The sequence below is a fragment of the Podarcis pityusensis genome (genome assembly GCF_964106645.2).
Source record: "Podarcis pityusensis genome assembly, chromosome: 4".
NCBI lineage: Eukaryota > Metazoa > Chordata > Lepidosauria > Squamata > Lacertidae > Podarcis > Podarcis pityusensis.
Window position 1 is genome coordinate 38,494,220 of NC_138027.1, and position 14,673 is coordinate 38,508,892.

General features: G+C 40.9%; 1 protein-coding gene across 8 annotated transcripts; it reads right to left on the reverse strand.

Moving 5' to 3' along the window:
- Positions 1-1,700: 1,700 nt before the first annotated feature.
- Positions 1,701-14,372, reverse strand: CGGBP1 (CGG triplet repeat binding protein 1). Of its 8 annotated transcripts, none has more exons than XM_081002776.1 (4): positions 14,186-14,348; positions 8,668-8,727; positions 7,513-7,653; positions 1,701-6,738 (listed from the first exon to the last, which is right to left on the reverse strand). In XM_081002776.1, the coding sequence occupies exons 3-4, from the start codon at positions 7,516-7,518 to the stop codon at positions 6,220-6,222; spliced, it is 525 nt and encodes a 174-aa protein (XP_080858902.1). In that variant the 5' UTR covers positions 7,519-7,653; positions 8,668-8,727; positions 14,186-14,348; the 3' UTR covers positions 1,701-6,219. The 8 variants fall into 8 exon arrangements, with proteins under 8 accessions (XP_080858902.1, XP_080858903.1, XP_080858900.1 ...); XM_081002777.1 differs by having other exon boundaries at positions 14,265-14,316; XM_081002774.1 differs by lacking the exon at positions 7,513-7,653 and having other exon boundaries at positions 14,265-14,372.
- Between the last annotated feature and the right edge of the window lie 301 nt (positions 14,373-14,673).

Here is a 14,673-nt window from a genome sequence, read left to right on the forward strand (position 1 = left end):
TGGCTGGCACCCTGAGCAGGAATACCTGTGTTATGAAATAAGAATATGTTGCAACATTTTGTTGCCCCTGCCACTTGTACACATAGCAACATGACTGAACAGAATTTCATAACACAGATCGCTTATGGATATTAATGATAGATAGATGATATACTTTTGCTTTTTTGTTAACACAGAGGGAGTTAAGAGATCGTTTCTCTCACCACTGTTAATGCCAGTGAGGTTTCCTCTAATTTTGCCAAGCCAAATTACCAGTAATATTTAGGGCTAATGCAGATGATGTCTTTCAGCAATGCTTGAGACTATAAGGAAAAGGCTGCAGAAATCTGGGACAGCTGTAGGAGGAAATTTCTATGTCCACAGCCTGCTCCTGATTTCTTAAATATATAGGAAGTTTTGTGGGCAAGAGGGGTCCTTTAATCAGGTTGAAAAATCTTTTCTAGTTGTTATTTTAGAAGTTTGCTCACTTAGCTTATCAGTCTCACATGCAAGAGACATCCGAGAACCCGTGGGCTTATTCTGCAAAGGTATCCCAACTATGAAATGCCCTCCCCCTTGGCATACAATTGGCACCAGCTCTGATGAATCTTTGGTGCCATTTGAAAACTCTCCTATTTCAGCAGACTTTTATGAGAGCTTAATTGCCTTGGACTGGTTTTGGTCCTTATTGCTGCTATTGAGACTGTTGTGATTTTATCTGCTGCTCTTATTTCTAATTGTCTCCAGACAGATCCACTTGCTTTCAGTTAAAGGTGACATTCCAGAATTTTTGTGTTGTCAAAAGGATAAAATTATTTCATAGGCCAGCGGTGCTGTCATAACGTCGTCAAAACAGCTACATCTTTACATTAGTCCATTGCGCTGTACAAGAAATAAATTATTCTAGAACCGCCAGGAATGAGAAACCCGTGCCCTGCTTTTTATCCAGGTGTTTTCTTCTCCTGGGTATTTGGATAAAACAGGCTTTCTCCAATGTGGAGCCCTCCAGACATTGTTGGTTTCTTAACTCCCATCAGTCCTAGCCAATATGGCCAACAATCAAGGAGGGTGCGAACTGGAGTCCCACATCTGAAGTCCCACAGGCTCCTTATTACTGACTGAAATGACTCTTTTCAATAAGGAAGCAAAACCTTTATTTTAGATAATGACTATGCTACAATATAACACACTGACACATTTTTAGGTGCGATCCTAAACTCTAAGCAGGGCATCACGGAGTGCCAACTCGACACTCCCAGTGCTCACACCAACCTGGGTGGAATGTGGAGTGGCAAGCAAAAACACCCCTTTGCTCTGCTAGCAGCCAGGCTGGTGCAGCCAAGAGGATTAGATTCTCTCCAATGTCATGACATGAGGGTGGCAAGATCTCAGGAGAATCTAATGGATGCTGGGCCAGGCCAGGCCTGCTTCCCCAAAACACGTCAAGGCTTTCGGCGAGTGGGCTGTTAGTGGTAAGATCTGCCTGTTGTTTGGGTGGGCACGTTGGGGGCCCCCTGTTTGTAGAGGCTAGCAGAGCTAGGCAGGGCTGGGAAGAGGGACATCTCAGCTGCACCCAAACCCCATCTAGCATGGCAGCTTGGATTGCTCTATTTTGCCAAAAGAAATAACAGAAAGGGGGAAACGAAAAGTAGTCAGTGCCACCTTTCTATCTGGCAGTTCTGCTATGTATCTTTTGCTGTTCAAATATGACCTTGCTGCCATTGTTTTAAAACTCTTTATTTTGTAAAGTTAACACAGAACTTTAAAAACATAAAGACAATGAATATTCAACATGCATAAGCAAACAAAAAATATCCTAGCAGCAAATTCAAAGATGGAACAGTAAAAAGGGATAGCAAGATTATCCATACAATATATATCTATAAATAAATGGTAATGGTTAGCACACTGTTATTTTGTTCCTTATTTCACTCAAGAAAAAAAGTTATAATGGAGACACAAAATCAGTTTAACTACGTCACTATCTATCTTTGCATGGTTGTAATAGACTATTTTTTTATTTATTTTTAAAAAAACCTTAGGGAGTTAGGGATTTTTGAGTAGCATAAGAACATATCCTAGTTGGCAGAAACTATTTTTGCCATCTCTTGTAAACTGGACAGGTTAGTTCAAAAGTTTTCTCAATCCATTATAACAATCAATATAAAAACCTGAACTTTTAACTTCATAAAAATGCAGGTTTGGAAATTTGGTGGGAGCCAGTTTTCAAAAGACAATTAGGTATGTCTTGACAACTATATGAAGAACAGTAACACCTTGGTTTGTATTCAAACTTACAGGGCAGTCCAATGCATTTCTACTCAATATATTGCTCCACTGAGTTAAGTGAAAAGTTAATCATGACTTAAGTTCCATTAACCTCAACAGGAACTAAATGCAACTAATTTAGGTTGTTCTCTAATGCACACTTACTTGAGAGTAAGCCCAATGGGACTCACTTCTGAGTAGACATGCATAGGATTGAGCTTTTGGCTTGGATCCAACCCATTATTAGCGGCGTCCTTCATCCCCAACCCAATCTGGATGGTTTGTACAACGTTAACATCTGATTGTGAAGGATGCTTCAGTAAATGTATGCTCTTTCTCAACCAGATACTCATTTTAGCATTAAGAAAGCTTAGAAACATTTCTGTCTCACAAAAGTAGAAGTCTTGTGTTCAATGGAGTCTAGAACAACAAAAATTGATGTATTTGAAATTTCTGCTCTATGTCAATTGAGAACATATGAGCAGCCAAATCCTATACTTGGAAGCAAGTCCCATGAATTCAACATGACTTATGTTGAAGTACGCATGTACAGGACTGTGGCTTTCAATAGCTATTCAAAAGCCAAATCATGTTTAGGCAACTACTCAGACCAATCTGTAAAACATTAAGTTATATTCCTTTGGCTAGGTTGCTACTAGTTACTTATTTCAGTTCTAATTCTTACATGCACAAATGACACAAAAATAACGTGTGCAAAGGTAAACTATCCATTTTATGCTTACAGAAGTCTGGCTTTCAACAATTCTTTTCATTGGTACGGTCAAAATAGTGATTTAATATCCTAAAGAAAAGGAATCTAATGTTACTTGTTTCCATGATTTGTACCAGTCGTCTGGGTTAATGGCATCATGGTGCAGCTTCCATTCTTCTACATAGCACACTTATGCACGGCCTTTTCACTTAAAACATAATGGGCCAAACAAGAACTGTTTAACTGAATGGTAGCCAACCAAATGTTGGTGGACTGCTACTCCCATAATCTCTGAACCTTAAACCATTAAGGGTTGGTGGGAGTTGGAACCCAATAACATCTTGAGGGAACCAAGTTAGGGCAGGGGTAGTTAATGTATTTTGTGCTGAGATGTGTAAGTTTCAGAAGCACAAGGCAATTCATGGATCACCACTCTGCACATTAATTGAAAGGGTGAAAAGAAAGTGTACAAATGCACACATACCGCCTCCCCTGCTCTTTGCTGGCATTTCCTTGTGAGTGATGAAGCTGCCCTACAAATAGAAGAACCAAAGCAATACAAATATCCCAGGAGTACAGCACATGCATTTCCCACTGCCATGCGCAATGGGACCTACTCCCTTTCTGACATCATAAAAAGGAAGCTTGTAGATGAAGATGACAGGGAAGTACACATATATTGATGGCACAGCATTCTAATTCACTAGAATTAGTAGACAAGCAAAATAAAATAAAATAAAAACAAGTTGTTGTTTTTTGTAGGGAACTACCAACTTGCTCCAGCATTCCTCTCTGACAAAGGTAGATTACTGTTTAATGTTTATTTTTAAAAAAATGTAAGGTATCTGAAATTAAATGAGATAAATTTTCAACAGAAAATATCTGCTATGGACCCAAACAGGGCATTTTTCTACTCCCAATTCATTATTATGAGCTTTCTTCAAAAGTAAGAAAGCTGTTCTAATCTTAAAACTTGACAATGGCCTGCCTGTGAAACTGATGCACCAGTGTCACCCAGTCCAATAGAGTAACACATTTCTTTTTAATGCTGCACTGGAGTACTGCATCTCTGCACTTGAGAACTATTGTGCAGGAAGTCTATACTGGAACACACATTCTGTGTGCCAGTAACTGTTTTTCATTCTGGAACTGAATATTAAGGCTGTGATCCTTTGTTCAGCTACGAGTTAATTAAGCTTAGGGCTGATTAGGTTCAGCCCAAGAAAGAAAACCCCAATAGTTTCTTCCATGCTGCAGATGTAACATTAGGAGCAATACATGGGGTTCTATTGGATTCTTTAAACAAAAAATCAGAGTACTTTGGCAACAACTGCAGTGGCAGGAAAAAAACAGAAAAGGGAAAAGGAAGGTGGGGTGGGGGACACACAGAAGCTCCTCCTCAAATATATAGAAACTTATAACAGATGCCACCTATGCAATTTCATACAAATATGAGAGCAAAAAAATGGATTAAATATGAAATATACTGTTTTTCGTAAGCTAAGCAGTCCAGATCCTGGGCTACATTCACCAATGCCAAGCTCAACGTGGCACTGCAGATTTTGGATAATCTCCAACATAAAGAGTATATACCTACTAGAGTAACTTGGCTCCATTGATTTCAATGGGTCTACCTTGGTGATCACCCACTTCCTCAAACTCTATGCAACTTTTCAATGCAATATTGCCTGTGTGACTGCGTCAAAACCTTCCAGTGAATCTGCATGTTCCTTAAACTGCTTATTCTGCTCTCTTATCTGTTTTAGTCCAAGAAAAGAGGGGAAAGTGTGGGGAAAGAAATGGACCCATCATCTGACTCCAACCAGATGTCTATGGTGAAGTTTCCTATTCTTTTCTATTTGATTTGGGCTTTGGATGTTAATTAATAATAATTTTAAAAAATAGGACAGAAATAAAAAGCTACTTTGCTTCCTTTGCAATTCCACCAAGAAAAAGTAAAATGTCTGGGGCATGATGCTTTTAAAAGTTATGCATTTAAAAACTCAATCAATAGAAAAGACAGTTATGGTAAACTCTCCCATTCTAATCAATGGGAAGCAAAAGTGCTTAACTGTGGTAGGATCAGGAATTGCTGTTAGCTAATGCATGAAGAAATATATTAGTCATGAATTACAAATTCCTATTAATGCTTTGCTCCTTGGAAAACATTTCATAAAGAAAAAGACAACAGCCAGTGAAGCAAAAGGTATCATCAGTAACTCTAGGAATTCGTATTACATAAACCTAAACTGTGCAAAGTTCAAAAACATGAGATATTCACGTAGATTAAAAAAAACAAAAACCCAACCACCTATTTGAGCCAGCTTTGAAATTAATCAGGGAGCAATGGAAATGCACATTAGACAACTTATATTTATATCCATTATTTGCAAAACATTGCCATCTACAGGCAGCTGACTGCGTAACTTTACTCTTACAGTCCTGCAGCTTTCCTCTGATCTGTAGTATAATTAGGGATGTGGGAAAATTGCCCCTTTAATTCTGTGGAGTATGTCATATACTCTTGCTTTCAGGACTGTGTACGCAAAAGGGATGCTCAGCAGAATGAGCATCCAACAGTAGATGCTACCCTTGGCTTTCAATGGGATGCACATCTACATCCTTACAACCCTCAACAGCTATGCAAGAGTTTGCACATCCAGCCACCAGTTAAAACTTCTCCATCTAACAGAATGTAAATCACATAGAATGAGATAGAAAGTGGGTTCAGGATAATAGCGCAAACCAGAAAAATGGAAACAGTAGCATTGGAAATCAAGCCTGCAGGATTGCTTTGGCATCCCTAAGTATAGCTATGCTGGAGATAAATTTATGCTGAAAATACGGGGCACGCATATTGGGCATATATGAATACATGTTAAAGCCAGAAATTAGACTATTGAGTTTGACCATGCCTAATTTGATCATTTGCAATTATCAGGTAATGCAGGAGGATGAAAAGCGAGCAAAGGAATTTTTCTACAATAATGATTTAGCACTGGACTGTACAAACTCAGCAACATGGCACCTTTCTGCCATTTCCCCCCACTCAAGGAGCTCAACAACATTTTAGATCCAAACTCTTGTAATACTAGAGTCACCAACAATTTGTTGCACACCGTTGCGTTTTGCAATAGATTGTCATTTTACAATACAAAAACCATTACGTAACATTGCATGTGCATGAATATAAAAATAAACCACGTCACTGCTATGCAACTGTTAATACTCCACACTTAGAACCAAGTGGCCTCCTCCACTCAGTGGTCTTCAGACTTGAGAAGCTGGTGTGAATACCCATCAGGCAAGTAGGTTTTTCTTAGCTGGTCTGCCTTGGGTATGGAGTTCCCATTCTTCACGTGGCGAGAGAGGAAAGCTCGCACAGCTGGGTGATCAGCCTTCTCGAGGGGAATGCTAGCTTCCAGAAACATTTTTACAAAGTCCTGGACGACACCGGGCTTCTCTATCGGGGCTGCACTGTTGCACTGCAAAGAGGCAGTCAGAGTTCGCGGTTTCTTCCTGACAGTTTGCTCCTCAAACTCCCCCTTGCGTTTGGTGTGCGTTTTGGATTTGAGATGGTCATTGATGGCGGACTTGCGAACATGATTCAGAACCACATTGCAGAATGTGCAGTACAGTTTCCCCCCGTCTTCATACAGTTCGCTGCCAAATTCAGTAACGCGATCCTGAGGAGTCACATACAAAGCGGTTTTAGAACGGCTCCGGGAGGGAGGTGGCTTCACGTCAAATCGTTCCATTGCAGTCTTCAGTAAACTGATCTTAAAACAAACAAACAAAAAAAGGTAGAGTATTACATTTATGTTCACTCTGTGCAGTCTCCAGTAAACAGCGGGATTTGTTTACTTGGGTATAGCTGAATACCAGAATGTTCAGTCACCAAAACGTTCCTACACCAAGAGATACAAATGCCGATTTCTCTACTAGTTGACTGCAGGCAAAAATGATGTACTCTGTACAAGATGATTATATCATGCTGTGACATTTGTGAACAACAGCAAAATTATTATGGGAAGGTTGTTTTAAAGAAAATGGGCTGTATGCATCTAAATAGTTACACTAGCGCACTGACTTTTAGCTACACAACAGAACTTCCCACAGTCTCCTCTCCCTGTGCTCCTCCTAAATCTGTTTCAGGTTTTCCAACGCTCCGGAGCAGAATTATAGGGTGAACAGGAAGAGGAGAGGGCAGAGAAATTACATTGCACAGCCAGAAGTCTTGCACTAAAGGGCCTATTTAGTTGGATACTGCCCTATGTTTATGTTAGAGACAGACATGTGTAAGTCACATGTTGGCCCCTGGCACTGATGACTGGCCCAAGGTTCTTGTTAAAATAGAGTTTTCATGATTTTTTTAAATAGGCTTGGGAGATGTAGCATATAAATTAAAAGCATATAAATTATAATTTTTTGGAACAAACATTACTGCAATGTACAGTAATTTGCAGCTATCTTGTCCATGAATATGATGCATACTTCCATTATTTGTAGCTAAATTTATGAACATCAGCTGCAATTCCCAGTGAAAAACGTACTTCCATGGTGTTATCACTGCTCTATCAGGTGCTCCAGTTCCACACACGGCTCAGGTTTGTTACGGAGAGGCTAACTTTCACAGAATTATAACTGGGAACCTAAACTAACTGAAGAAGCTTAAATCCAACTCCTGCTTCCATCTGCAGTTGAGAAAGAAAAGGGCACGTCACAGTACTTTAAAACATTTGAATGAAATGGCTTGCATAGCATTTTACTTCCACCAGCATGACACTTTTAGATATCTCTAACACTTATGGTCGCAGTTCACTTTTATTTTATTTTTTACATTGCTGGCCTTATGGTTGTTGCATTGATTTGTATATTTGAATATACCAACTTAAGAATCTTCCCAGCTGAAATGTGGAATACCAACAATAACCACCTTCATGGCAAACATGTGCGCTTCAACCAGATCTTATTATTTTTATGATAAATGGTTTGTACATAATACAAGTAGTGCTTGATTTTTATACAGGTAAATGTTTGTGAGATATATTAAGGTAATATTAACAGTGAAGTATAAAGCCTCACTGCTTGTTCCAGTGCAAAACTGAGTGGAAAAAGATTTATTCAGATAAAACTAAATAGATTTAGTTTCAAAATATTACTTCGATATATGTTTTTATATATTTGTAGATTGCCCTGATAATTGAACTTCTTGTTTCCAAAACACCTCAGAACACTGGAATATTTTTGGTGCTTTTCTTTGTGGTTTATTCTTGCATTCACTACCTCTCCCCATTTTTATTTTTATTTTGGTTTTAAGTCTTAAGGGAAGGAAATGCAGAAATGCCTTAAAGCATGGTGACAGTGGGCAGAATCAAAGCATAACATCCAGTCCATTTCAGATGGATTAGAATTCAACTCACAGCACCATAAAGTAGGCAGACATTTTCAGTATTTAGGGACATTCCTACAGTGCTCTGAAAACCCAACATGATTTTTGCTGTGATTTCAGAAAAGCAGTACTGCTGCTAAGCAGAAACACATTTCTCCAGTATGAACAATTACTAAATGAATATTGCAAAATTCCCAATTATGATCAATTATACAACTTGCACTTTGGATTTATGTTATCACAGTCAGTACAATTTGATGCAGGTATACGCAGAAGGAAATCCTAGTTACTCAGCTGCAATCCTACATACACTTACCTGGAAATAAGCTCCAATGGATGCAATAGGTCTTACTTTACTGAGTAAAGAAGGATTGATCTGAAAGTAAAAATTGTCCTCCCGTTATCTATGGAAAAGTAAGGTAAGCTACCTTAGAGTAGTCTCCCAATCTTGGTTCTCTTGCTATCCCCCGCCCCATCCCCACAACCAGAAAATGTTTAATAAGATTAAATGTTAAATGAGCCAGAAAAGGGGGGTGGAATTGTCAAAAATTTTATATTTATTTTTAAAAATCACTCATTTTCTTGAACTGAGGAAGCAATATATTATTTTGAGCAGATGGGATGAACTGATATTGCTCATTGGTAACAAACTAACAAGCAAAATGAACTGACAAATCACAAGCTTATCAGGCAAAGAAGCTGTATCCCTCTTTGAATGGGAAAGGGTGACACCTGGTGGTTGAATTCTATCAAGTTCCCTATTATAAGAAGAGGCCATTGTCAAGTCCGGCAGTGGTAGCTGGGGAAATTCTACTTGCTACACAGAAGTAGCAAATTGGAATATTCAGTTGTTGTTTTGATAATGATTTTTCTTAGAAGAATAAAAGTGGATTCAAGCTGAAATGGGATGTCTGTTCCAACCTCTGCTCAACGGCACTACTTACTTACTCTGTCTTTGAAAGAAACCACTTACTAATAAATCTTTCCAAAACTTATGCAGACGATCTATTTTAACAAACTCCAAATGCACTTTTTACAGTCACTTGCATTTAGCTAATGGGGAGGGGGAGGCTTCCCTATCTCAGGTTCTCAAATCTAGGATTATCTTATGTATATAAGGACATCATGAGATTCACAAGGCAACTACAAATTTAAGATATACTCTAGGATCTACTCCTGCCCCAAACTTACATTTGTAGATACCTAATTCACTCCTTCTCACATCCTAAACAATTTCATAAAGGTGTCTCTCACCATCCTATTGCCAAATTACTGATTAATTAATTAATTTCTATCCCAGCTTTTCTCCGGAAGGAGCCCAGGTGGCAAACACATCCACAATTCAAAAACAACACTATCAAAATATTCCAAAAACTATTACAACTGAAAACATCTAAAAGCAAATTTCAATTAAAAACAGTATTTCATCCGGTACTCTTTAGTCACTAAATGCCTGGGTAAAGAGGAATGTTTTCAAATTACTTCTGAAAGTTAAAAGTAATGGAGACAGATGCACCTCACTAGAGAGGGCATTCCATAAACAGGGAACCTCCTGCCAACCTAGCTGTTCAAAAGCACGCGGGAAGGTAAATGGCGTTTCCGTGCGCTCTGGTTTCCGTCACAGTGTTCCGTTGCACCAGAAGTGGTTTAGTCATGCTGGCCAGATGACCCGGAAAGCTGTCCGTAGACAAACACCAGCTCCCTTGGCCTGAAAGCAAGATGAGCGCCACAACCCTAGTCGCCTTTGACTGGATTTAACCGTCCAGGGGTCCTTTACCTTTACCTTAAACAGGGAACCACCACTGAAAAGGCCCTATCGCCAGTTAACCCCAACTGGGCAGCTCCTGGTAAGAGCATTACCATCAAGTCCTCACCAGCCAATTCTAGGGACCTAGATGGTTGATATTAGGGAAGGTGCTCTCTTAGGAACTTGGGTCCCATTTATATGCTCTGTATGCTAATACTAACACCCTGGATGCCAGTAGTTCACTGGTAGCCAGTGCAGTGCTTGCACAATGATAATCTTCTACTATCTTTCTTATGCATGATTTACATTGCAAAATTTGTAAATCCTGAAATCACCTTGATAGAGTATTTCTATCACTTAACTCAATTTCTTGCACACTGAAAAGACTCCACTCTATAATTCCTGGAATACTTAGCTCTCCGATATCTTTGTAGCCTTTGACATCATTGACCATGGTGTCCTAGAGAAACTCGAGGGAGGCACTGTAATGGGATGGTCCTGCTCTTACCTGTAGGGTCCTTACTAGAAAGCAAGCAATCGTAAATAACGTTCTCAGCAATATAGCTTTTAAGCCAAGAGTCCATTATGTCTCACTATTCAACATATGAAATTGCTAAGAGCTGTTATCCAGAGACATTATGTTGGTGACATACAGTTCCATCTCTCCATTTCATCTGAATCAGGGAAGACTGCGAAGGTGCTGAACTGGTATCTGAAAGCAGTGATGGGCTAGGTGGGAGTCACAAAACTGAGAGGTGCTGTAGGTGAGCAGTTCCTGCGTCTGGAAACCTGGCTCTGGTCATGGGCTGCATTCCCCTTGAAGAAATTCGTATATTTGTAGCCTGGAAATACAGTACTCCTGGATTCGAATCTGTCACTGGAATCTGTCTGTGGCTAAGAGTGTTTAAGACCAGCTTAGGCCAGTTTGCAAGCTCAAGTCATCCCTGGCCCAAGATAGCCTGGTCTCAGTTGCCTATGCTTTGGGACCCTCATGTCTGGACTACTGTAATGCACTGCTGTAATATTGGATGCTGGAGGCTGAAGCTAGTGCAGAATTTGGCTGCTGGGTTGGTCAGTGGGGCAGTTCAATGGCACCATGAACCACCAATCCAAGGTGTTAGTACTAGCATACCAAGGCAGATGTGGGTTGGGACTCTAAAGGAGTGCTTTCCCCAATATCAATAATCTCGGGCCCTTGCCTTGCCACTTGTAGGGTAATATCTGGTATACACTCAGACTTTCAGCACATTGCTCTAATTCTGAGCCCTAGTTCATTCAGTATGGTGCCCCTTAGCAACCATGGACAGATACTTCCCTTATGAAGTGGCTGCTCCACATCAATACCTGATTGCATGAATCCCAATGGACACAAATTATCTCTCCCCCAGAAGAAACATGTGTACACTCATCAATATAGAACAGCAACTTCATATGTGAATTGAACAACATGGGGGTGGGGAGAGTGATGCCCACAGCTTCACCATGTAAGAAGAGAAGCACTGCTGCTTACCTTTATGGCTAAACTTAAAATCACAACAGATGGACAATTTCCAACTGATGCTGGCAACACATGCATGGTTTTGCGGTTGGTTAAAAGAAATTTATGAAGAGCAGTGGCGACCTGCCCCAAGTCAGAAGGAATTATCCTAACATCATGCCCTATCCTCTGCTGCACATGAGCATTTTCAATCTCTCTTGCTCATTTGCCAGAAGAGCTCAGAAGAAGTACTCAGTAGATCACTTCATCAGTTGCCTGTGCATGCCCTAAATGTGGTCACTCAAGGTCACTTAACACAGATTAACAATGCATCTACATCATGTTGTCATAAATACAGTGGCTACCAAGAATTATTTCACCTCTTTCAATGTCTGCTTATGAGTGGAGTGAGAATTTTAATCTGTGTGAGTACAAAACTGGGAAATTACTCTATATGAATTAATCTGGTGGGTGCGATTTTGTGCAGACATAATAGTCCAGATGTAATAAGAATGGTGAACTGAAAAAAGAAAAAGCTGCAAATGGTAGGAGAACTTTATCTAATGAGGGACTACACTGGTTCCTGGGTTAAAGCAAATGTCATAGAATGTCCTCATTATTATTATCTGAGGCATCCATTCCCAGATTTAGCAAGTGCACATTTGTGGAACAGTTCCTCCTCATGTGTGCCTGGAAGCCATATTTTCTGATTTGAAAGCCCTGTCCCAACTCCTGGATATTTGAGGGAGCTTGTGGTTACTTAACAGCAAGGGCAAACTGTTGTTTGCTGTATGAATTTAGTCCACACATTCTGTGGCTGAACCATGTGTGATCAAGGTGTTTGTGCTATAATGATACCACAAAGCTGGGTATAAAGGTGTTTGTTTTTTGATGGTGGATACTGATACGAGTTGCAACTGGGCAGCAGCTATAGGATAAGTACCTATAAAAACTGAGAATCTCTTATCTATTCCTTGTTATTGTTGTTGGTTTTTTTGTTTTGCACCATGGGAATGGCACAATATGCTTTTTTTTAACATTGTAATCTGTGAGCTACGATGAGGCAGTGTATTTTTGTGATTCTGGTAGAAATCACTTGGATCTATATCTTAAACTGCATTTTCCATAATGATGCTGCTGTAGTGTAGAGCATTAGGTGAACTATTTCTTATGCTGTACTCTCAGTTATGCCTTGATGATGGATGGGACAGTGCAGGTGTGAAGAGTGTTTGAATTTAAGCCAAAGAGCAATCTTGTCTCAGACGTGCAACCATGCCCTGGACCTGTATTTTTGTGCCACAGCTTTGTCATAAAATGCTAGATTTTCATGTGTGCATGTGTGGGAGAGGGTTCCTTTAATTGTACAGCCTGTCAGTATAGGAGTGAACTATAATAAATGCTGGGTTTTACAGATCCAGCTGTAAAAATAGTATAGATTCATGAGAATCCATATGTGAGATTTCTATTTCTAAAACATGAAGTGCTGGAGATATTATTTCATGGCATAATCTTGGGTCAAAAGGTTGAGCTGTCACCAGATTCATTTGGGTGTTCATCTGTAATAATAGCCATAATTTTGAAATTTAAAATATTATGGTCCTCTTCGCACCAACTGGTAAATACTATGAAAGGGTTAGTGAAAGAATCAGCTTTTCAGGTAAAATACAATTCACACATTTTCCTATTATCAATATTGTTATGAGAACTAGATTAAAACAAAATGCACAGAATCTAGGCCAGACAATGCCTTAACGATTGTGAAAAGCCTGGAACCATAATAGTACTGAAGTCTCCAAGATAAGCCAAAACTAAGTGGACATCAATAAAACTGAAAGCTGCCCTGGGGAAAAAACTATAATCCAGACTAACGTATCTCACAGAGACTGTGCAAGAACAAATGAGCTCTCAGGAGGCAAAATATAGTATACATAGTGCAGAAGCCCCACTAAGTTCCCTACACCTTAACTCCCAGAGAAGTGTATATCGGATTACAGCTTTACAGTTCAAATTTAGGCATGTTACTGTTTACTTTGAAGTAATTTTACTTTGAAGTAATTCAACTACGCTCAACAGGGCTTACTCCAGGCATTAGTACTATAGGCATAGGACACTAGCACCTGAATCATGAAACCAGTCAGTGGGCAAGGACCTCATGCAAACGTTTCCAGAACTGGACCCATCAATAAACGCTCCATTATGATACCTCACCAGGAACATGTTTTTTTGTTCTTCAGTGAATTTTACGCTACTACAGTGCCAAACTCTTTCTCAGTGGCTCTTTAGAGGTTCCCACATTATATTTCCCTGTGCAGATTTTTCTTCATCAGATACAACATTTATGTTCCACAATGGCTTCGTCTTAACGAGGAGCCCCAACGTGTGCCCCCCAACACACCTCCTTCCTGGCTCCCCCCCTTTACTCGCCGCTTCCAAATCTCAGGGGTTCTTTTTCCCTCGACAGAATTTCCTGCGCCCCCTGACCCGCCATTTCCCAACACCCCCCATCTTAGCCACCCCTTTCTCCATACAACCCAATGCTATGTCTCCCCACCCAGATGGGGAGGGGGAACCATTTCCCTCCCCCCCCCCGCCGCCCAACCTCCTTCTTACAGCTCTTGACAGCCGCCTGTTCTGTCCCCGGGGGGGGGGGGGTCCGGGGCTCAGCTTCGACCTGCTGCTCCGCGCTCACCTTCCAGGTCCCGCGACAGCGCGGAGCAGACTTGGCGGAGCCGCCTACCAGACAGATAGACAGACTGGAGGAGGAGGGAGGGGGGCGGTGAGGGCGGTTGCACAGAGTTGCTTCCTCTCTCCGGCTCAGCCCAAGCGGGGCGGGACTTACCCCCCCAGCAACACCGCCGCCAATCACGGCGTCGGAAAAAGGGAGAAAGCCCATGCGAGAGGAGGGAGGAGCGAACGGCGTTCCCTGCGCCTCGCGACGAAGAGAGTGGCAGGGGCTCGCGCCAGTCGCTGAGGAGAGGAGGCGGAAGTCGAGGGTGGAGGCCGCGGCCCACTCACAAGGGAGGAGGCGGAGATTGTTTACTTTGAAGGATGAAATACGGGCCCAATCGCCGAGGGCGTAGGAGGAGCTTAGGAGGGGG